General features: G+C 35.0%; 1 protein-coding gene and 1 long non-coding RNA gene across 3 annotated transcripts; one reads left to right on the top strand and one right to left on the bottom strand.

The window, feature by feature from the left end:
- Nucleotides 1–15,509: 15,509 nt before the first annotated feature.
- Nucleotides 15,510–17,453, top strand: LOC108461652 (uncharacterized). Its single transcript, XR_001867804.2, has 2 exons — nucleotides 15,510–16,209; nucleotides 16,580–17,453. It is a non-coding gene; the product is annotated as an uncharacterized LOC108461652 (long non-coding RNA).
- Nucleotides 17,454–18,343: 890 nt separating this feature from the next.
- LOC108463894 (ankyrin repeat protein SKIP35-like) lies at nucleotides 18,344–24,127 on the bottom strand. Of its 2 annotated transcripts, none has more exons than XM_017763884.2 (4): nucleotides 23,821–24,127; nucleotides 22,454–23,305; nucleotides 21,015–21,447; nucleotides 18,344–19,517 (listed from the first exon to the last, which is right to left on the bottom strand). In XM_017763884.2, exons 2-4 carry the CDS (start codon nucleotides 23,074–23,076, stop codon nucleotides 18,711–18,713), a joined length of 1,863 nt encoding a protein of 620 aa, XP_017619373.1. In that variant the 5' UTR covers nucleotides 23,077–23,305; nucleotides 23,821–24,127; the 3' UTR covers nucleotides 18,344–18,710. The 2 variants fall into 2 exon arrangements, with proteins under 2 accessions (XP_017619373.1, XP_017619374.1); XM_017763885.2 differs by having other exon boundaries at nucleotides 22,454–23,190.
- Nucleotides 24,128–24,865: the final 738 nt, after the last annotated feature.

Below are 24,865 nucleotides of genomic sequence, written 5' to 3'. Positions count from 1 at the left end.
AAATTGTTAAAAGTCTAGGGTTTTACCATTGATGAATAATTGTGTATTTTGATTTTTTATGATAGAAAATGAATGGTTGTTATTAGATAAACAACATTTGTTAAGTGATTTTGGTTGAAATTGTTAATTAGGGATTAAATTGAGAAATGTGAAAATTATGTGGTAAATGTGTGAAATAATTAAAAGTATGGGCTGCTATGGGTATAGGTGAAATTTGGCTAGCATGGGTGTGGACTCAATTGCATGAATTTGCATTTTTATGAGCCAGGGACTAAATTGTAAAGATGATAAAATATAAGGGTAAAAGTGTAAAATTGGCATAATATAAATTTTTGGATTGAATTGAATAGAATGTATTTTGAATAAGTTAAATTTGACTATATATAGATCAAGAAAAGAGAAGTTTGAAATTAGATCGGGGGGAAAATAAAATAGTTGATTGATAGCTCGATTCTCTCCGTATAAATATGAGGTTAGTTCGTATGTTAGTAAGCATTATTTATATGTGTTTTAAATGCCCTATAATTGCATTATTTGTGAATACAATTTTATGGAAATGCTCGACGAAGATTTGATGATGTGTGAAAGCTCGTTTGAACCTTAGGAATTGATAGGATACAAATGACATGTCATTAGGGGTTATAATGTTTTGGGTGTTGGTCTATACGTTCTACCGCTGAGTTTTCTAGCATGTGTTGTGGATTCTTGTCAGCTTGTGTGAGCAGCATCTTGTAGCTACGTCTTGATCGTCAGCTTGTGTGAGCAGACCCGGTGATAGCTCAAGATGAGCATTTACATATGAGATATGAGATTGAGATGGTTTGGACCATGTATTAGCACTTAGGGTGTGAGATTCCCGAGTATCTGATATTGTTCGAAATGGTTCAACGGGTATATTGATGACATGAAAGGGTAAGAGATTAATACGTATCAGTACAGGTATGTACGTAAACCATATACACATTAAATCTTTGAAATTTTTGAGTTTCGTGATTTATTATGTGGATGAATATATGTTAGCCTTGTAATCAAGTTGAGTTGTAGTATATTATGTTTAGATTACTTAATTTGTGAATGATGGTAAGTTATATTTATTAGCAGTACGAGCTTACTAAGCTTTTTATAGCTTACTCTGTTTACTTTTCCGTGTTTTATAGTGATTTCAAAGCTTGCTTGGATTTGGGAGTTGTCGGAGATCTCATCACACTATCTAGCTTTCTTTTTGGTACTTTTGAACTTGTGTACTTGGTTATATGGCATGTATAGGTGTTGTGGATAATATAGCCAATTAAACTGGCTTGTAAATGATATATGTTTTGGTTATGTGTATAGCCATGTGATTTGGCTTGTTTTGGTATATTTGGTTATGGAAATATGTATAAATGGCCTTTTGATATGTTGTGTATAATTTCTTTGTGAATGTCTTATTATGGATTGGTATTTTGTGAAGTAAATGGTTAGAATTGAGATGAGCATGTATGCTAAGTTAGGCACAAATTCTAAAATAGGTAATTGACCATTTAGGTATACTTTGGAAGCATTTTTAGTATGTTTAAAAGTGGTCAAATGAATGTGCTTGTGGTTATCATGTTGTATGTGTGATTAGTACATGATATAATCTTGATATTGGTTGGTTTTGAGGGCCTATTTATGCCATGATTATATGCATATTGAAGTGTGCAGGTTGGAACCTCTTTGGGTGAGAAATATGGCTTGGAAAATAGCCTATTTTTGTCCATATGGGCATTGACACGGGCGTGTGTCTCAGCTGTGTGTGACACACGATTGGATGACACGGTCGTGTTTCCCCTAGTACTTATTTAGTAATCAAGTCAGTAGCTCCACACGGCCCAATGCACGGGCATTTGACTTGGCCATGTGGCATAAGTCAGTCGTAACACCCCATACCCGTATCCTACGCCGAGGCGAAATACGAGGCGTTACCTAACTTGAACTCATACTTACAACCAATTCCGAGTCTTCATGACTTGGAAAATTTAAAACTTTCTTAAACTTATCAATATATTCTTAATATGGGATTACGAGGCCCAAAACACACATCGGAAATCATTCGGGACCAATCCGAGTCCTTTTGACAACTATAGGAAAATGTCACTTGACATAGGGGCACATGCCCGTGTGGGGGGGGGCAACATGCCCGTGTAAGCATTCCAACATGGCTGTGCTAATGGCCCGTGTGTCTCACACGGCCTAAGCAAGATAGGGACAAGCCTATGTTCTCCACCCGTGTGGAATTAATTCTAAATGCACACCTACAGGGGTTTTCACACAGCCTGTCACACGCCCGTGTCCCTGGTCCGTGTCCTTCACACGACCATGACATGCCCGTGTCCTAGCCCGTGTGTAAAAACCTGGACATTCTGTTTCTGACGTCAGCATTTTATAAGGGTCACATGGCCAAGGCACACACCCGTGTGTAGACCATGCCCTTCACACGGCTGAGACACACGGCCATGTCTCTACCCGTGTTTTACTATCATGCATACTGACTAGAAATTTTACATGCAGGGGACACACGGCCAAACCACACGCCCATAGGGTAGACCGTGTGTCACACATAGCCTAGACATACGCCCGTGTGCCTACCTGTGTGGACAATATAAGGCTATTTACCAAGCCCCATTGCCACCCTTACATATGTAGTTCTATACAAATACCAACCAATACCAAAACAAGCATAATTCCTATAACCAAATCAGCCACAATACACATTCATTCAACCATGATAATGCATCTTTTATAAATTCAAAATAAATGTTAGCCATTATTCAAGGCTTAATACAAATTGAAGGGTTTCCAACCCAAGCCAATACATATGGCCAAACCTCAGTGACACAAAATAATAAAGTCTAAGTCCTATACATTCCATATTCAAAATATAAATCCAACTATAGCGAATGCTTCAGTTGATAGTGTGATCAATATCTCTAACTTTCGGTGATCCTTGAGCTAGTTAGGCGGCACTGTAAGGAAATGAAAAAGGAAGGGAGTAAGCATAATAGCTTAGTAAGTTGCATATAAGTAAGTATACAACAACCATTTATCAATAATCAACATGCTCATAACACCAAGGTAGGCATAAGCATAACTTACTCATTATCATCCATACAAGTCACATATTATATATTTAGCTCATATCTCATACGTACCAATTAAGTACCTGTACCAATCACAACACGGTTATACTTTCCTCATTAGCTTAAGAATGTAACTTTCACCGTTGAACCATTTGGAATACTACCGGATATTACATAAGCCTCAAGCATAGGGTAAGATGCCAATTCCATGTCCTAGACACGGTCTTACAATGGCTCATATCTCAAGTTGATGCCATGTCCCAGACATGGTTTTACACTGATTATCATCTCGTAACCAATGCATGTCCCAGACATGTCTTACACTGGCTTACGTCTCGAGGCCGATCATGTCCCAAACATGTCTTACACTAGCTCTCGTCTTAATGCCGATGCCATGTCCCAAACATGGTCTTACACTGGCTCTCATAATGTGGCTGATGCATGTCCTAGACATGTTTTACACTAGCTCACACACGAATGACCCTAAATGTCATGGCATGAATATCCGATTTACTTCCTAAGGTTCCAATGGAAATTCTATTATCTCATTTATCATTTTACATTCTCAATTTCGCAATCAAGCAATTTATGCTGTAATAATTCAAACACATATAATTAACAATGTAGTTGTATTATTTATATACAACTTACCTCAGATTACAAAATGTGGCGACTAGTCGATTTAGTTGATTTGCTTGGCTTTCCCTCGATCTAGGTTCGAATTCGGTATTTCTTGATCTATAATAGCAAAATACACTTATTTAATCACTAAATAAAATTAGGCAATCAAAAATTCACTTCTTTGGTAAAATGACCATTTTGCAGACCCTGAGAAAATGACCATTTTACCCTTAGGCTCGAAAATCGATTTTTATCGAATTTATTTATTTCTCAAGACTAACCAAACCTCTTTGACTCTTATAGCTACTCCAAATTCCCACTATTTCACACATTTATTATCTATTTTACAACTTATGCATATTAGTCCTTTTAGGTGTTTTCATACTAACACCTTTCACAAAAGTTGTTTATAGGACACCCAAGACTCATTTTCTTCCATAAAAACTCAGAAAAAATCACAAATTATTTCATGGCAAAACCCTAGACTCTTAATCATTTTGCAAAATAGTACCCTCATTTGAAAGCTCATGCTTCAAGGGCCTCAAAAGTACAAAAATATTTAAGAAAAGCCATTAGGATCACTTACTTGTGAAGGCTTAAAGTTGCTGAAATTTCAAGCTCTTAAAACCCCATTCTTTGCTGAAAATTTTGGTGGAGGAACTAGATGAAAAGGGATGATATCATCTTTCTTTTATCTATTTCTATTTTTGGTCAAAATAAGCCACCTAACCCACCAAATTTTAAAATTGTCTCCTCTATGACTCTATGGCCGGCTTTACTCCTTTAAAAGGGTCTAATTGCCCTTTAAAATCCCCCAATTTTGATTCTATAATAAATAACACCTTTAGCTATCAAATTAGGACTTTTGCACTTTATGCGATTTAGTCCTTTTTCGCAATTGGGCTCACAAATGTTAAAATTAGCTCACCAAATTTTTCATGCACTAACATAAACATGCTATGACTCTATATTAATAATAAAAAAAATTAATCTTCGGTAAAAGTATATTATATGTTATACGGTATGAGTTGTTTCTATGAATGGTTTATTTATTTTCGAGTCAATGAATAGCAAGTTAGCTTTGAGTTGTATTGTGGTAAAAGTATAGTATATGCATTTAACATGATTTGGCTTATATTTATAATAACATATGTTGTAATAAATTCGATATGATACAAATCTTAGAAAAATGTATACTTAAATGCTTAGTCAAATATATGGTTTTTCGTTTAGTTATAATTATGATCTTTGTTATATTGTTTAATATGATACAAATTGGATGATTTAGGTGCAAGCATGATTGGGTGGAAAAATGGCTTGGTAAATAGCCTATTTTTGTCCACACGGGCAGAGACACGGGCGTGTGTCTCAGCCGTGTCTGACACACGGTCAGGTTGCACAGTCGTGTGCCCATTGTGTTGTAATTGAAATCAAGTGAGTATGCTCTACACGGCCTATCACACTGGCGTGTGACTTGGTCGTGTGGCCTAAGTCAGTATACCCTACAGGTTTGGCATGGCCTAGAATACGGCCAGGCACACGGGCATGTGTGGCCATTTCTAGGGTACAAGGGCTAGCCACACAAGCATGCCTATTGGCCGTGTGACCCAAGTTAGAGAGTTACACGGGGTCGAACACAAGCAGGAACATGGCCATGTGATTTCATTTCGAATGTCCACACAGCCTGTGACACAAGCATGTCTTTGGTCGTGTGAGACGCATGGCCGGGCCACACGGGCGTATGTCCCTTGTATTATGGAAAAATTTTCTAAGTTTCGTAAAAATTACCTAAGTTGTTGGTTTAGTCCCGAACCTTCCCGAATGCATGTTTTGGGCCTCGTAGGCTCATATTAGGGACAATGTGATTGAATTTGAATGATGATTGCTTGATATTTGAAAAAGTATATGAAATGAATTTTAATTATTTTTATAGTCTGGTAATGCTCCGTAACCCTATTCCATCATTGAATACAAGTGAGGGGTGTTACATGAATAATTGCATTTACGACTGTTTCTACTCTGCTAGGATAATCAAATTGCATGTACAATTTATTGATGGATTCCTAGATTTGAGGCCATTAATAGTTATATACTTTGTAATATACTGAACTTAGGTGTTTGATAACCAAAGTGGTAAGTTAGCTATATATCATGCCAAGATTATGTTTGAATATGAAATACTTACTCATGTTCTCCAAAGCTAAACAATTGTACCATACTTGCTCAAGGGTCGTCTTTCCATTTATTGCTTTTGTTTGCTTTGCTTGAGGACAAGAAAAGACTTAAGTGTGGGGGAGTTTGATTTACCATAATTTGTTGTGGCAAATAAAACTAGTTTTTGCACTTCAAGAGCTTGAGTACAAGCACTTTTGTTAAGTTTTAGTTAATTTTTTTGTAATATTATCTAAATTCAATAAAGTGTGCAATTTGAGTCTTTTATTAACCTTAAGGGCCGAATGAGGCCTAAAGGTGAGATAATACACTTTGTGAGTGTTTACGAGACCATTAGCAGGCATACTAACTCAATACTGGTCACTGTGTTGCAATAGGAAGTATTGGATGTTGTGGCATAGGGATTAGAATAGAAGAATTTCAAAACTGCCTTCAGTGTCGTGACATAGTCTGAGGATGTTACGACACACCCTTGAAGACACCTTGAAGAACGCTGAAGATGGAGCATATTGCCCTCGATGTCGCAACACAAGGCCTGGTATGTCACGACATCACCTCTTTATGAGAAATAATTACGAGCCATAGGCATTTTGGTCCCCACAATTAAACATTAAGCACAAGGACGATAGTTGACCTCGGGGTAAAGACAATGACCACTCTAAAGTCTATAAATAGGCTCAATTAACACATGTGATGGACAACTTTCATATTGTATAATTTTCTTATTAGATTTAGTATTTAGTTTTTCTCTTTTCTTAGGCTTTAGGTTTATTGCAGTTTTTTTTTCTTTGCTTTTGTGGAAGAAACCAGATTTTTGAAGCATTATCAAACTCTATGAGGATTCAACATTCAACTCTAATACAAATTAGGCTTCTTCTAAGTCTTATATTCTTTAATTATTGTTCATGCCTATTTTATACATCAAGTCTATATTATTTATGGGAGCCATGAGGAACTAATCCTCTTGTGGGTAATTAGCAAGTAGTGATATGATTAATTAACTATTTTGTGGGGTTCTCTTAGCGGATCAGCTATCAAAAAAGAAAGAACCTAAGCCCTAGGCCTAGAGGCCTTCAAAAGCCTTCGTAGTTTAGAATTAGTTTTAGATTATTTTCTTTTTGTCTTTTAATTACTTTTTTTGTTTTTCTTCTTGAATCAGTTGTGATTCAAGGACTTGTTTATTTAATTAAATTATTCAGATTATATTCTTCTTTGAACTTGTTTTATTTCGTTATTCCAATGGAGAGATTTACTACTTCTTTCCCTATTCGATACTCAATCTACAATTATTCAAATCTCTTTTCTTCTTCGAATCTATTATGTTTCTTACATGATTTATTCAATTAAAGTTGAGATTATGAATAAAATGAGTGGCTAAATCCCTTAGGAGAGATTAACAAATGGATGGGTATATGATTAAAAGAGGTTTTGGGATTTCTCGAGATAGATTGGTTGGTATAAATTACGTGTTCTTAAACTGTTAGGCTTGACAACCCTAATAAGTTTTCATAAGGTAGACAAGATCAAAAGATGAAGTTGAACTGAGTAAATCGTAATTAATCCTGGGTGAGAAAGTGATGAGAGAAGATAAGCGAGTATCAACCAATCGGTTATGCTAATTAGAACTATGAGGTAATAATTCTCTGTAGTGATGACTAACCTACTCTAGAACTCCCAATCCAAAGCTAGTTGCAAACCCTGAAACAAGTTAATCTTCCTAATTGGTTTATCGATTTAATTCATTTTTTATCTTTTCTTATTTATTTATTTCTGTTATTTATTTATTTTTAATCCGCTTAATCTATTTTATGATCCATCGTAATATAGGAATTAACTATTACTACTTAGACTTAATATTGTAAAAAGTATTTTCATTATTTGTTCCATCCTCCATTGAGTACGATCCTCGGAATACTTATGGTATTTTGTTGTACAACTATATTAAAATTTGACCCATGCACTTGCGGACACCATCATTAAAACTTTTTTTATATTTTTGGTGTTTGATTTATTCTATAAATGATAACTCGTTTATAGGTGGTCAACAAGCAAGCTTTCTTTAATTTCTAATAAATTACCAAAATAGAACCTTACAATTGTTGGAATATGAAGCTAAAATAAACTTCTGAGAAATTAATAAAGGTTACAAGACGTGCATCTAGCCACTATCTTTAAGGTTCTATTCGCCCCCACCTATACTTGGTGTGCAAATGAGTTTCAAGCAAATGAACCTTAAGGTTATAATGAAGCCCGATGACTATGTAACACCCCGAATTTGGGCCTAGAAGTATTGGGCCTTGAGTGCGGGTCCGTAAGGAGGTTGTATATAGGTATTTAATTGTGCAATGAAATAACACAATTAAATGTCTGCTTTGGTGGTTAATGGCCCTGAGAAGTGTTAGAGAAATCTTGGGTTCAAACTTGGGCTTTAGCAAAAATTTTGGTATTAAGTGAAAAAAACCGGATGCTTGGATGAGGGTTTTAAATTATTGTGTTAAATAAATGACACAAGGAAGCTTGTAGTCTAGTGGTTGTGGCGTCATTAAGGTTGTATGGGAGCCGGGTTCAAGCCTTGGCTCTTGCAATTTATTTTGGTTTTTTTAAGGGAACACGGACTTTGGCCTTTAGACCTTATAATTAATTGGGGATAAAATATGACACAAAAAGCTTTGTGGCTTAGTGGCAAGTAGCGTGTGGAGCATCCGAAGGAGGCATGGGTTCGAATCCCATGGCAAGCAAGGAGCATTTATTTTGCTAACAGGTGCAAGAGTTGGTGTTGAATTTAAACTCGATGTTGGAGGATCCCACATCGGAAGCTAACATAAGAGTGGTTTGGTCGGCTTTAAATAGAGGAACCATAAGGGAGTAAAGGTACTTTTCTTGGTCGATCCCTTTCATTGTATGGCGTGCTCGTTTGGGTCAGGCGTCGGCTAAGAGTGCTCGGAGCGTGGATTAATTCAGTCTCCTATCAGGTGTGTATTTTCTCGCTACTCTAGCTGTAGGATGGCTACTTCGAGCCGCGATGGGCCGAAAGGGGTCATGTGGGCCTAATGGGCCTACGGGCCCAATTGGATAAGTTGTTTGATTGTGTAGTAAATATTGGACTAGACTAGGTGAATCTCATATTTGTGGCTAGATTTGGGCTAAAAGGGCCACACGAGCGTGAGGGCCCATTTGGGCTGAGAATAGGCTTTAGGCCCATTCGTATTGTTATTCTTGTTTAGAATACTTTAGTTTACCAAATTATTGAAATGCCCTCGATTTGTAGAATTACCGTTTCACCCTCGATTTATAGAATTACCGTTTCACCCTCGATTTACAAAATTACCGTTTTACCCTCGATTTATAGAATTACCATTTTACCCTCGATTTACAGAATTACCGTTTTACCCTCGATTTACAAAATTACCATTTTACCCTCAGTTTACTAAATTACCATTTTACCCTCGATTGTGAAATTATTGAAATACCCCTGTAGGATAGAATTACCAAAATACCCCTAGTTTGTAAAATTATCGAAATACCAATTGGTTTGTGAAATTACCAAATACCCTCAATTTGTAAAATTACCAAAATACCCTCGATTTACAAAATTACAAAAATACCCTTGACTTTCTAAAAATTATAGAAATACCATTGGTTTAAAAAATTACTAAAATACCCTTGGTTTGTAGATTTACCAAAACACCCTTGTCGGATGAAATGACTAAAATACCCCTAATAGGTAAAAAGACCGTAAAGCCCCTATAGGGTAAAGTGACCATAATACCCCTGTATGGTAAAATGACGAATATGCCCTTATGTTCCGTATGACTGATGTGCTTAGGATTTACATATATTGATATTGGATTAGTTAAGTTTGAGTGATAGGTGGTGGTTATCGTAGGTGATTGATTTTGGAAACGTTTCAACTTTAACCCATAACAAGTGTGTAATAACCCTCGCAGTAGCTTCGAAAAATGCTAAAATTTCGGCATTTCGGGAACTTGTGATTTTGCCTTTGCTTAAAGATGCGATAGATACGATATGATCGGTGTTTGGATCGATGGAGCAGGTAAGAGCGCAATTTTGTGCACGATGGTAAGTTGGGCCTCAATTGGCTGGAATCGGGCCCAATGGGCTTTCAAGCCCATTTGGGTAAAACTGATAGAAAATGGAATCTGGAAAAGTTGCATGTTAACACGGTTAATCTTGTTGTAAAATTTGGATTAAGCGAGCTTAGTGGGCTAAATCAAGATTCGTAGGGCCCATTAGGGTTTTGGGCCCAAAAGCCCTAATTTGATAAGTGGGTTAAAGATCATTGTTTAAACACTCAGAAATATTGACAATTGTAATGAACATGGAAAACCCTAATTTTTGGTAAAATTACGAAAATACCCTTATAATATGAAAAATGACTGTTTTGCCCTTGTGGGCAAAGTGACCGACTTTTGTGTGGTTGATGGATTTGATTGTGAATATATGTTGGTGATATGAATGACTTGATTGTGATTGTTTGATTCAAATATGGGCATGACATTTCGCATACATGACATGTTGCATGGGTTGGGTTTTATAAATGGAGGAATGCTAAAAGGCTATGCCCGATTTCGAAAAGGGCTTTGCCCGGTTTATCAAAAGGGCTTTGCCCGATTATTAAAAGAGGCTAGGCCTCGGTTATATGATAAAGACTATGTTGCTAGTGGAGAGTTTGGTTGGGTGGGTTGAGTTATTCCCACATGGTGTGTTGGTTGGTACGGTGGAGAGTAGCGGATGGTGGGTTGAGTAGTCTCCCAAATGGGCTTGCATACATTCATTGATATTACATGTGATCTTGAAATGGGCCTATGGGCCATACCGCTTCTGATAAAGGCTTGCCCGATGATATGATTTATAAAAGGCTTGCCCGGTGATATGATTTATGAAAAGGCTTGGACCGGTGATATGATTTATGAAAAGGCTTGACCCGGTGATATGATTTATGGAAAGGCTTGACCCAAGATATGTCAAGACTAAATAGGGCTTTGGCCAGATTGTACCGATACTGAGTGTTATTTATGTTTGTTTGTTATTGGGGTTACACACTGAGTTTTCGTAAACTCACCCCTTTCTAACTGTGCAGGTAATCCCTAAGCTTAGATGGTTTGGAGCTGCGAGGGACTCGGAGATGGCCACCTCTTGTTTCTATTTCTTTTAATTGTAATAAGTAGCCAATTTATTTCTTTATAAGTTTTATCTTATTAATATTATTATTTGGTTTTGGGTTGTAATAAGGCCATTTTAATTATTTTTCGGGATTATTTTATCTTATACCTATATTTTTTGATAACAATATGAGTTAGACCTAGGCGCATTTCCAAAATGATAATTGTTTTCAAAATAACGCAACGATACAATTAATCAGTTTATCAAAAATATCTACTTAAATGAATTCCAACTCGTTTTTCTCAAAACCTAACCTAGCACCAAAGTGTGGCAATGGTTGTGGGCAAGTCTAGGATTGGATCTAATCAAGAGCTTGGTACTTAAGTAGCCTTCTAGGCTTACCTCTTATGTTTCGGATACCTACCTGGTGCACAACTTCCATTCACTTTATTAACTTAGCAAAGACTATCTTTTAAAACACTAAGAAGGACGTTGAAAAAGGAATGGGTTTTCTTAAAAACTTCAATGTGACACGTCAGATCCGGCCATAACGTCTGGGCCAGGTTTGGGTGTTACAGACTATTTGTGTTTTGCTGATAAAAATAGTTCACTAAGCACTAAGCAAAGTAAAAAAGAAAATCAATTTCCATAAAGAATTTTTGTAGTAATTTTTTATAGAAGAATCTAATAATAGTATAAGATAGAGGAATGATAGAAAGAAATTTTGAGAATTTTTGGTATATCTTTCAAATGAAATCTCACTCCTATTTATAGAACTCTATGTCTCTTCATAGAGACAGAACTTTCAATAGGTGTTTTTTCTGAGTAATCACATCTTTAAAAGAGACATAATTATTCAACTAATATATCATAACTATTCAAGTAATTTTACTTGTATAGTTATAATTCATTGTCAAAAATGAAGTGATATAACTCTTGATCAATGACCAAAAGATATCACACCCTTTCATTTATAGTTATTGGAATACTATAAATATTTTAAAATGTTTCCAACTGTCTATGTACTATATTTAACCACTAATCTAATTAACCACTTAGTAATTCTCATTTTTATTCCTGTAATAGTCTCGCATACTTCTCGATTTAAAAATTTCAAACAATTTAATTTAATAAATTCCACCTTGAAACTAACTTTTCTGAAACTAACAAAAATTGAGTCGTTACAAAATTAGCCATGGTGTTTTTCCTACAGTGGTGGAGATTGCTTCTACTCTCATGTGCTTCTACTCTCATGTTGGATGACCCTACCTGCAAAAGATGTAAGAATGCATAGGAGGACATGTTACACACATTCAGGGGTTGCGATTATACTAGAGAAGTCCTTACTCTTGAAGGGTTGCATGAGAGTCTTTTTTATGGTCATTTTTCTCATTGTATTGATTAGCTTAAAAACATTATATATTTTAAGGATATTCATGGTTTTTCCAACTTTATCGGATTACTATGGTAATTTTGGAACATGTATAATGAGTTCGTAGTGCAGGGAAAGTCTATTCCTTCCAAAGTGGCATTTGAGTAACTCGATCTTTACATGACGATTTTTACTTGCACAACTTCACTCATAATCCAGTTCCCCTAAGAGGCTGAGGAAGGTCAAATGGAATCCTCCACTTGGTCCTCTTATTAAGGTCAATGTGGATGGTGCCTAGCTCGAGAGAGATCGTAACAATAGGGTAGGTTTGGTGGAGAGAGAATTAGAGGGCTTTGTTCTTGAAGGCCTTTGAAAATCACTCCAAGGCACTTATTCTATGAACTTAGTAGAGGCGAGGACTTTCATCATAGCTCTTAATTTTGCTAGGGATAGAAGACATTTTGAGGTATAGTGATCAAAGGTAACTTTATGGTTGTGATCAACAGGATTCATTCAAGAGGCATAAACTTATCATTATTTGGTGAGCACCTTTGGTAGGCTTATAGCCTTATTAGCTCATTTACCCCTATTTTCTTTTCATATGTTAATTGTTCTGGCAATTTAGTTGCACAACATTTAGCTAATTGAGCGCAGAATAGTATGGATGTTTTGTTTTATCTATTATGATTATTCTGATGTTGTCCATGACTTTGTAATACGTTATGCCATAAATGTTTAATGCATTATTATCCTTTTATCCTTAAAAAATTAATTCTAATCTAAACATTATCCCCAACCAGCCACATAAAATTACTTGCTTAACAAGTAGGTTCAAGTCTAAATAAGCTTTTATGTGAACACAAAATCAATGTAGGATAATTTCGACCCAAAAAAAATAAAAAAAATACATAAATTTAATATGAAATTATCATTTTGTCATTAATGAAGTATTGGAAATTAATTACATAATGAATTCAAAATAATTAAAATGGAGACTCTAAATTTGCCCAAAAATATTAGCTAATTCAATTTGAAGAATCCTTGTTGCGTAATTTAGAGCTCTCTATATTGTCCCTTGTAGTTTTTTGTCTCTAGGAATGTTTTCTAACAAACTTTACAAAAGCCTTCACTTGCTTGACCTTTTATCTTGTAGTTGGCCCACTTGAAAAACCAAGTTTCTTTTGTCCAAGGGCTTGATTCAGCCCACCCTTATCATTAGAGCTCTTATCGTAAAAATAAATATTTTAAAATTAATTATAAATTTAAAGATATTTTCATTGTAATATAAATAATTGTTTATATTATAAAAATTTATTTGATGTACTGTTTGTTGTGAAGTTAAAAATTTTCATAAGCAAGGATCAAATGTTGTTATATGTCTTAAGGGAATATTAGAAAAGAAAAAATATATATTTGATGCATTTTTAATAGAGTTTTAGACTCTATAAATAGGATTAGGGGTGACAAGTATTCCATAGAAATATAGTAAAATATTTTAAAAAAGAAGTCCATGTCAATTTTTTAAACTGTTTATAGAATAAAAAAATAATGTCGGTGTCTCAAAGACTAACCTTTAAAAATTAAAATTAAATTAAAATAGACACGTATCGTGTACTAAACACTACTTGTGGAATTTAAAATTTATTAGTAATGGACAGAATACTACCCTTATATTATTTGTATTTTTATAGAAAATAGAAGTAAAATAAAAAAAGGCATTAAACTTATGTCAAAAGAAGATGGTAACATGTGTCACCAACTGATAAATAATAAAAGTATTAATGAAATGACTGAAAATAATCATTTAATTGAATGATATTGATAATTTAAAATTTTATTTTCAATTAAAAATTAATTTAAATTTTATTGATAATGGGGAGAAATAATGTATAATAAAAGAAAATTGGAACTTGGTGAAAAAGAAAAAGTAACTTTTGTATCACTTTAAAATAGTGTTATTTTTATTTTCATCGCTTTTAAAAAATTATCAATTTAATGTCTAATTATAATAATTACTTGGCTTAATTATTACTGTTAAAATTTTATTAATCTATTAATTAATTGATGACGTTGCATTTTTTTATTTTTGAATAAAATTTTGGGTTCTTAAAATATATACTTTTTAAGGGCTAAAATGAATTCAGTGATTCAAAAATTAGAATAATCCAAGAATTGAAGATTGAGATTTTTGAAATGAGAATGGCTAATGATTTAAAGTGGGTGATAAGGAATAAATAAGCTTTGTTGAAAAATTATTCGAAGGTTTCTCTTCCTTTCGCAAATAGGATAACCACATCACCTATGTTAGAGAAGAAGTCGTGTAAGGTGATTTTATGGTATCGCAACAACAGGGGCATAATTAAGGGGGTTGGTAGGCCCGACCACTTTTGAATTTTTTTTTTTCTATTTAGATTTTAAATTTTTTAAAATTTTAAATTAATAAAGATAATTTGTACTTTAGTTTCTCAAAATGATAAAAATTAGACTTAATTTTTTAAAAATTATAAAAATATAGGCTATTAAATTTGTGAAATTATATTTTTACTATTGTAAAATTACAATTTAATTTCATTCCCGCTCAAAAAATTTGGCTTCACCCTTTGGCAACAAAGTGAGGAGATAATGGTCATGAAGATTGGTGGTTTTAGCTCTGAGTGTTTGTTGAAAATGAGAATTGATAGTTCTTATGTTGCAAATAAACAAAAAAAAATATTTTAAACTACTTATAAAAAGGTCCCTAGCTTTAATAAAAAAAATAAAAAAAATATCACATTAGCAACATGTTAGTGAATTAAAGGATTTTTTAACTACAATAATCAATTCGATAAATTATCTTAATTAAAATGACTAAATTAACAAAATAAAATTTAGAGTACCCAGAATAGAAATGATGCTAGAGTGACCAGCAGTGAATATTATTTAAATCAGGCTAGACCAACCGAGTTACTAGTCTGAAAAGGGGCTTTGAACCAGTTGACCCTAGAATCGATATAAATCAAATAAAAAGTCAATTGAATTAAATAGTTGAACTAATTAAACAGATTTTTTATTTTTATTTTTTAATTTTTTAAAATTTTTAATAAATTTTTAATCGAACAGATTAAAATGATCAAACCGGTGATCTCACCAAGGCAATCACCCATCTAAATCGGAAAATATTGCCTGCGGCGCAGTTAAAAAAATAACTACGTAGAGCAGAGAAGAAGACACTAGGGGAAAAAAGAAGCAATAAATTAGATGATGTAAATAGAAGGCCAGGGGTGAAGAACCTTGGAAGACACAATCTAACCCTCATTTTCCAAAACCGGCAACTTGCAAATGCACGTTCTGTTTCTGCTGTCATCCCATTCATTCACTGAACCCATCCACTCTCGCTCTCTCTTTCTCTCTCTATTATGTATATAATTCCTTGGTACTATTGCTATTGAATTGAATTTTGTTCTTACCGATCGACCAACAACACATTACACATGAACAAAGAAAGAATATTAACTTAAACAGGACAAAGGAGAAAGAAACAGAAAAAAAGTGAGGGAAAAGAGAAAAGATCACTAATTCAACCCAAACCCAAAATCCCATTTATTCCAAATTAATATCTATAGATTCACGCATCCTTCCTTTTCCGCTACCCCCTAAATTCCTCGCTTCCTATCCCATTCTTCTTTAAAAGGGGAAAAAGATAAAAATGAAAACGAAAAGAAATTTATTGCAGATGGGTTTACCTTACATGCCATATTCCTGTTGCTGTATTAGATATTGAGATCAGCAGAGGCCCTCTCCCGTTCTTTCTTCTCATTCTTACCGCCACTTTCATCTTAAAAGGTATCTATCTATCTTCTCCCTTCATTGGCTATTAATCATAGACTATCATCTTAAAAATGAAATTCGTTCTTTTTTTCTTATTTATTTTGTATTTCTCTCCAAGTAGGTAGATCTTGTTTTCGGAGTCTCTAGATCTCATGTCTTAGTTTTTTTTTTCCTTATTCTTTTACCCAATTACCAAACCTCAATCTCAAGAGTGGTTTGTAATTTGCTTAACCTATATCCTATTTATTGAAGTCTGGTCAAAATGATTCCTTTTCTATTCTAATATTTTAGTTTAGTGTGGTTCCATTACCTTAATGTTGTTCATTTCCGTAGCTTTTGAATGCCTTTGTCTTGGTCTTGAATCGATTTAAATGCCGGAATGAAGCTGCAGGTGCATCATTGGAAACGACGTTTCATATCCCATAAATTGAAGTCAGATTGATACGTAATTTTGCATTTGTAGATGCTTCAAATCTGAAGAAAGTGAGCCAATTGTTGAGCCTGGCTGTCAGTCCAAGAGTAATTGCGTCTCACCTGAAACTTGAGCATCCTTTAGTTGCCTGATCTGGACTGCATTGCAGAATCTTAGTGGTGCTTGAATCGCATTGTGCAATAAAGCATCCTTTCTATTGGTTTAAAGAAATTGGGTTTTGGGTGATGCAATTGGGGAGCATATTCTTTGGGATGAAAGGGCTATGCAATCACTAACTACATATTCATCTTCAATCCTTTCTCTGCTGCTGTTTGCCTAAACATGGTCACATTTCCGATTCTACATTGACTTCGCATTTCAAAGAGAGTATCCAGACTATAGGGGCTGGCTAAAGAAGGGGTTTGATCTGGGTTTCATATAAAGAGGAATTGTTGAAGGTGTGCAGATTCATACTCAAATATGAGAGTTGGTAAGTCGGTTGTAGAGAGAAAGAAAGGGGAATATGAAGGATTACAAGGAGGTGGCAGAAAATCATTACAGGCGAAATACTTCAGCTTGGAATCTCTGCTTCTGCTAATATGTCTGACAGCATCCTTGCTCATCCTTCCCTTAATACTTCCACCGTTACCTCCCCCACCTTTCATGCTGCTACTGCTTCCCATTGCCATTTTAACCGTGCTAATGTTTTTGGCTTTCATGCCTTCTAACGTTAGGGATATTACTTTGTAAATTGGGGTCTAGAACTGCAACCCCCCAGGGATACAATTTTATTTTTATTTTTATTTCCCAATAGATATTTGAAAATGAAAGAATTTGTTATTTGTTACGTGTCCCTTGCCAAGCTACAATGGCTCATTCTTACGAATTTTACTACTTAACTGCAGCACCTTGGTAGCAATTAATATAATTAATAATGAGATATGAAAGATATAAATCATCGTTGAACTTTCTTTTGGAGAAACCAAAACTAAAACCTTTGCAGAATATCAGAAGACGTGAGGAGAAGATTTGAAGATTGAAGCCCCAAAGAATTTGGAGAAATTTTGAAGGAACTCTAATAATGTTTTGAAGAATTGTCATCCACTCTCCAATCTCATTCAAAAAAAAAAAAAAAAAAACTCTCTTCTGGATAAAATCTTTAGAAGGTTCACAAAGCGGAGTCATCCGTTTTGGAAAGTTTTAGAAGTGGCTTTCTCCAATTTGCTTCCATGAATACAAAGGATATCAAACATGTTCTTCTATATCTCAATAGGATATCAAACCATTTCTTTAAAATCTCAATGGTTCATAAAGCAGATTGTATCCATCCTAGATAATTTTGGGTCAAATTTCGTTGAAAAAATAATCAAAAGGTTTCTTTTCATTCAACACCCAAGTACAATTTTATTGTGAAATTCATTGTATGTTTCCAATTTTTCATGCCTTATTTGACCAAAATTTTGTATCTACAATGTATGGCTAGCTTGAGAAATACTCCAAGCAAAGGTCTAAATATAGGGTTGCCGCCATGTTTGCTTGGGAAGTGCTCGCAGCTTGAATTTACTTGGCTATTGAATTATGAACAAGCGGTCGCTGCTTTTCAACATCACGTTCATCTTTCTTTATATCTCAGATGCTCAACCTTTAATACTTTTCCAACGCCTCGATTACTTTTTATTTCTACCATGTTAATTCTTTAACTGATAAGAGCCCTAATCGTGAGCTGACGCGAGCCTCTTTGTACTGGTGAAAAGAGGATTTTATTTCTGGTTCACAAAAACTCTTGTGGAGGTGGAGATATCAGTACATTACAGTACTTTAGGATTACATATATAACGATAATAATACAATCCCATCATAGTATATATTTATATCAACCCTTTTTGCGAAAATAGTTGCTCTCTGTCTTGCATTATAGATGAACAACATATCTATACCTACTATATTATGATATACGTGCCATAGAAGAAGCGCTGCAAATCACACGATGGAAGGAAATTTGACAAACTTAGAAGCTTTGTGACGTACTAACTGCTAAAATGATATTATTACGTATGGCACATGGGATAATATAGGGTCAAGGGCATGCGAAAATCCAAGAGGTCTAACCAACACTGGGAGCACGAACCAAAAATGGAGGAAGGTGATGCTCCAAAGTAGCTAGAAGCTCTCCGGCTTGACTTACTTCTTCTAAAGACCCACCTCCAAGCATTCGAACAGCTTCAACAAGCTGCCCCCTCAGCCTTTGCGATAACAGACGACCACCCACCTCAACACATTCCCTGTACAGTGGCATGTATGCAATTCCAACCCTCAAAGGAGCTGGCAGATCCCTTAAGCAAATTGGAGATTCCCCCCTCTTCAAAATCCTCATCAGCTTCATGTAATGTTGTTGCCCTTGCTTTAATCCATCCAAGAAAGCTGCCTCCGACCAGTGTTCTTGAACAAATGCTCTCAGCTCAGGAGCAACAGCCTCATCATCAGACTTTGCAATGCTGTCTGCAACAGCATAAGTAGCAGCAGCATCACCTAAGAAGTCAGAGTGGAGGAGAAATGCAACACCATCAAGAGATCCCCCACTTCGTTCACCCGCAGCCTTAAGAATTTCAATGCTGAGGGCCGTTAGGACATGCTTAGGAACATGAGGGAGGAGATATGCAGCCACACCAACTTGGCTGCTGGAAGTAGCGGCAGTGAGGGCCAGACAGAGCTCCATGTCTCGACAACCTCTTTTAACAAACCACTGGACAACCTGCATGCATCCTCTTTCAGCTGCTCTCATTAAAGGACCCAAAAACGCCATAGCATTACCCTCTTCCACTAGACACTCCATTGTCCCAATCTTGCAGTAATGCGAGGCAAAACCCAAGGCAAGATCAACATCAACATCCAAGCTATTCCGTTGGGCAATCTAGACCAGAAAAATGCCAAATAACCAAACAAGAATTATTAAGGAAATGTCAGTAAACAATAAAATAATGATAATAATAATCTTTTCTTTTAAAAAAATAAGAAAAAAGCCCTTCTCTTATAGCAAAAGTGAAAGCACACCTCAATTTCCATTGTTACAAGAAAAAATATAAATCTGATTAGGGTGTGATTCTAGCTTCGGTTCCTCAATTTGAGTTTTTCCATGTAATCTGTTTGGCTCACTTACGTCTAAACAAGAAAAAGCCATTACATTTTCCCACAGGGCTTTCCATTCACTTGCATGTTTTCCCAATCTAAATGCTAGGATTCCCTCACCACATTTGTTAGAGAGAGTATCAACCTTATTCAGTCTAGGAATAAAAAGGAATGTTATGACAACTAGTTCAGACCATGTTTACTCTTGTAAACGTCTGATTATTTAAGGAATAACTACCACTTGACTACCCCTCATATCTCCAAATAGAAATTAGTTTACATGCAAGAACACCAAATAATTCTACGACTACAAGTAACCATAACTAAAATGTGCAGAGTGAGATTTTGTTCAAAAATAACTAAGAAACCCATTCCATCCAAGGACAAGATAGCGTGTAAGAATCAATCACCAAGTAGAATGAGATTATGTTCACTTTAAAGCCTAAATTGGAAATTTTCTAACATAATGATTTTCTGTGTTCAGCATATACACAATAGCACTATTTTCTTTCACCCTACTTGTTTAAACAAATCTCGATTCAAATTTGTCACAGGTTCAACCGGAGAGCCTCTCCCCACCCAGCAGCCAACTCCCTTCAAGAGAAAAAAGAGAAAGGGGATGATTCCCCTTCAAAGTTTTCTCCACTCTGGTGGATCAAATAAACAACCTTCATGGCCAAACAATCTCTCACAGACACCTTGATCAATGTCAAGGCATCTTCAACAAAGAATTAAGAAATTGCAAACAAGTAACTTGAAAATGTTGGGATTGCGCATCTCTCTCATGAGAGGATTAACATATGGATGCATGCCACTGGCAGAACTTAAAAGTAGGCACAGAATCACAAATACACATGCACATATAGAGACATGCATGCATTTATAATTTTGATTTTGAGCTCTTGTTGTAGTTCCTCAAAAACATGTTTGATATTTCATTCCATATTCCACTTAAGACCCCATAACAAGAAGAAATTTGCTCATTGAAATAATAAGAAGAAAACATGTAGGCTGACCAAAAAACAATTTTAGGCAGTGCAACCTGCCTGATTGACTTAATTACCCTTAATCCTATTGCAATATTAAACGAATCTTAACCAATTAATTTTTTATATAGCCAAAAAGTTATCCATGCTTTCTTTGACAATTTAATTTGAAGAATTAGTTTCAACTCATTCCTTTGCCAAAGAGTAAAATCTTGGTTCTTGAAAAATGCTACATAAACATACACAGCCAACAAATGAGAAAATTTCAAATCCCATTCCAAAGAAATAATACACACCTGCAATAAAATGCGAACAAGTTCTGTACTGCCGAATCGAGAGGCTTCAAGGAAACACTGGTTGACATTGTCTGCACCCCCCTCCACCAACATATCCAACAAACCTTGGATCACTGTAGCTGAGATCCCAGAAGCCCAACCAGCATCAAATGAGCTAGAGAAGAGAGTAAGAGGAAAGCAAGCTGCATCAAATGCTTCTGTAAAATCCTTTCCTGTAAGTTGGTTGCCAGCAAGATCTAGGAAAGTCTTAAACGCAGTTAACTGGAGTTGTATTTCAATAGCTGAGCAATGATTCACTCTATCGTTGCTTCCCTGACAGCGAGAATGGGAACCTATACATTTCAAAGCCCATTCGGTGAACTTTTGCACCTTGGCACCAGCTTCTGCCTTCAAGACCTCATCCCCATGGCATTCTTGTAGGCGCTCGTGCAACCTAATGAGAACCAATACAAAAAATTGGCACATACGCAATGAATAACCAATTAGGCAAGGTCTTCTACAAAAAGTGAGGAAAAAGCAATGGTAAACTCCATTTTTTTCCAGAAGCAGATTTTATAGAAGACACTCACAAAGAGTGTCATATGGCATGAGGAGAACATTCAAGCAGTAACTTTAAATAAGTTCATTTCAGATTATTTTTTCCAAAATAGTGAAATCAATGACATAAAACAGGCTGCATACATTATATGCATCTTTCATTAGACCTATCTTAAGTAGGCCCACTCTCCAATTTACTACAAGCCACACACATAAATACTCCAAGTTCAATAACTAATTCAAAGCCACTTTTGTTGGTTGAATTCAAACCTTACTTCATGGGGAAAAAGGTGTGAAGGTTCATTCAATCAGATTTACAGAAAAATAGAAAATAACTTCTACTTCAGTTCTCAGAAACTATATAAGCCGGAAGCAGGGAGAAATGCACAATCGTTAGCATTCTCTTATATGATGAACATAAGTGCAGTGAGTATAATGCAACAATAAACGTACAGTTACCTGATTGTTAAGCCGGATCATACATAAAAACTGACAAAGAGTAACATGCATGTCAAACAGCATGCAAGAAACCATTGACAGACTTAATGCCTTACCAGTGAATATTCCAATATTTAAAATATAACACAATCATAACAGACATATCCAACAGATGTAAAGCCTTACAAAAACAATTTTATCTAATACATAAACATATAAATAATTACCAAGTAAAATTGAAGTTAAAAGTTGCAGATGGTTATATGTGATCCCTAGTAGTGGAGTAACAATTTCTCGTTGCTAGAAACTAGAATCAAGATCTATATTTACCTATATAGAAATGCATGGTAACCTAACATCAACAGGTTTTCCCCTTGTAACAACTGACAACATTAATGCTTTTGAAGATAATTTCAAAGAAGCTTTATTATCTATCTACTAGTCAAAAGAAATAGCTTGTTTACCTCTGGGCCATCACAGTTACAGTGTCAGCAAGAGTCATCGTGCGACTCTGGCAAGCAGAGACGCAAGAAGCAAGAAATGAAGTCCGGAGAGCGGCTCTAGTAAAGTCATAAGCACCATTGGCAATGATCTTCTTAATCAAATCAGTAATCCCATAAAGCTCCTGTTGGGTGCTCAAAAACCAGATAGCATCCAAGGTGACACACAACGCATCATTTAGAGTCTGTGGATCTGCCGACAAGATTAGACTCTCAGCAAGTTCCCAATCATGGGAACTCACGGCCCCTTGAAATAATTGGCCCAACTCAATCCTATATTGTCGGCTGAGCTTCTTGTCGTGCCCAGATTTATCCTTCTGGCAGAACTCAGAGCCTTTCGGAGCTACTGTAGATTTGATTTTCTTCAGACTACAACTACAACTACCAGAAGTTGGTGACTCTTTAATTACAAGGGGTGCCTCAGTCGAGAAAACCATATTGCTTGCCTCACCTTTTTCCAAGCGAAAGCCTTGAATTTCACTGTTTGGTTGTCCCATTTCAGTTTCCTCAGTATCCATTCCAGTAAACCAAGGCTCCTCTAAGTGCATGCTTTCACTCCCCACAACAAATTCGCTCCCTTTTTCCATTAGTTACACTATTCGTTGAGCAAATTTTCAGCAACCAAAACCAAGTCACAAATGAAGTGAACACTTAAGTCTCAACCATCAAGAAGAAAGGATCCATCCTCAAAAGGCACCAAACTGTCAGAAAAAGTCGAAGAGAAAATGTGTCCTCAAAAACCCAGATGCATGTCTCTTGCAGCAAAATAAACTGAAATTTTGTATGCTTAACAATAATTTTCTAGTGCCCAGTCACCTAATCCGAAGGCAAAAGCAAAGCCCAAATACCAGGAATATTCAATGATCAGACATCAATTCCCAGAAAATAAAATAAAGGAAACCCATAAAACATAAAAGGGGGAGAATGGCCAAAGCAAAGCAAGAGAAACTCTTATCAGAACGATCTAAAGGATTCAATAACAAAAGAAAGGAACTGAAAAATCATTAAAGGAGCAATATATACAGGGATGAGCAAATCTAGCGGAGATGGCCATTAAAAGCATGAAATGGGTTCTATCCGTAGAAAACCCTAAAAGCCCTTGTTCGTCTCAAATTATTCCACTTTAATATAAGAGATCCAAGGGAAAAGGCCAAACGCAGAACAAAAAAACCCAATTTGATAAATATAATCCAATAATTCTTATCAGAAAAAGAGGAAGAATCACGGTAAAAAAAAATCAGATAGAAGCATTAAAGCATACAAAAGGATGAGTTTGGTCAGTAAAAAGTAGTAAAAGAAAAAAAAAACGATGAGAAATTAAGATAGGGAACCTGAGTAAGAGAATGGAGATTGAATGAGAGGAGGAGGAGAGAGAGAGAGAGACAAAAACCCTCTCCGCCGCTGTTGTATGGTATGTAGTTATTAGATACCAAAATGGAGAAATTAAGATAGGGGAAGATGAGTAATTAGAATCGAGATGGAATGAGAGATGGAGAGAGAGAGAAGGAGAGACAGACAAAACCCCCTCCGCCGCTGTTATATGGTTTTCAGATTCTTAGATACCAATATCAAATTGCTACCTCTGCTTTTCTTCCCATTTTCTTTCTTTTCAGCTACTACCACGTATGTATTAATATGAAGGCTATAAAGTCCACAAACTCCCAGCTTTTTAATAAAATTCCAATTTTCTCCTTCATTTACTCATTTACTTTTATTATTTTATATTTGGCAATATAAATTATAATTTTATAAATATATAATTATAATTTTAAAATATAGTAATTATTATAAAATTATTAAAAATTTATTTAAACAATTAATAAAATTTAAAATCAAATCATCATATAATAATTTTGTGTAATTTAATTATTTACTTAGAGAAAATGTATAAGAATTTATCTCTCGTGAATAAAATTTTTAGATTATTTAAAGGAGATTAATAAAGAACATATAATTATATTTAAAAATATAATGTATATCTTAAAATTAAAATATTATTTTATCACATAAAAATAACATGTCAAACTTAAATAAACTACAATCATGTTTGAAAATTCGTACAATAATCGAATTTGAATGTAATTATTTTTAATTATCTATATAATTATTTCAATTCTCACCCTCTCCTTTGGGCTTGTTTGGACACTACAAAATAAGTGGATGAAAGTGTAACTATTAGGGCAATAATTTCACTTTTTTGTAATTATAAAGAATTGTAATTTTCTATATGTGTTTAGCTAATAGAGTGTAATTACATCGTAATTCTTTATGTCAAGTTTAGTAGTACAAACTGTAATTACACAGTTACATAATTTATATTTTTAAAAATATGAATTATAATATTATCATTACGATAAAAAAATTTAAACGAGTAAT

The sequence above is a fragment of the Gossypium arboreum genome, chromosome 13, assembly GCF_025698485.1.
Source record: "Gossypium arboreum isolate Shixiya-1 chromosome 13, ASM2569848v2, whole genome shotgun sequence".
Taxonomy (NCBI): domain Eukaryota; kingdom Viridiplantae; phylum Streptophyta; class Magnoliopsida; order Malvales; family Malvaceae; genus Gossypium; species Gossypium arboreum.
Note: the sequence above shows the minus strand (reverse complement) of the source record. Positions and strands in the feature narration are given on the sequence as shown.

Coding starts and splice junctions, on each gene's coding strand:
- LOC108463894 (XM_017763884.2), bottom strand. CDS start 23,076: ATGGAAAAAGGGAGCGAATTTGTTGTGGGGAGTGAAAGCATGCACTTA. Junction 21,448..22,453: donor GTAACTGTGATGGCCCAGAG/GTAAACAAGCTA, acceptor GGTTCTCATTAG/GTTGCACGAGCGCCTACAAG. Junction 19,518..21,014: donor TTGTTCGCATTTTATTGCAG/GTGTGTATTATT, acceptor TTTCTGGTCTAG/ATTGCCCAACGGAATAGCTT.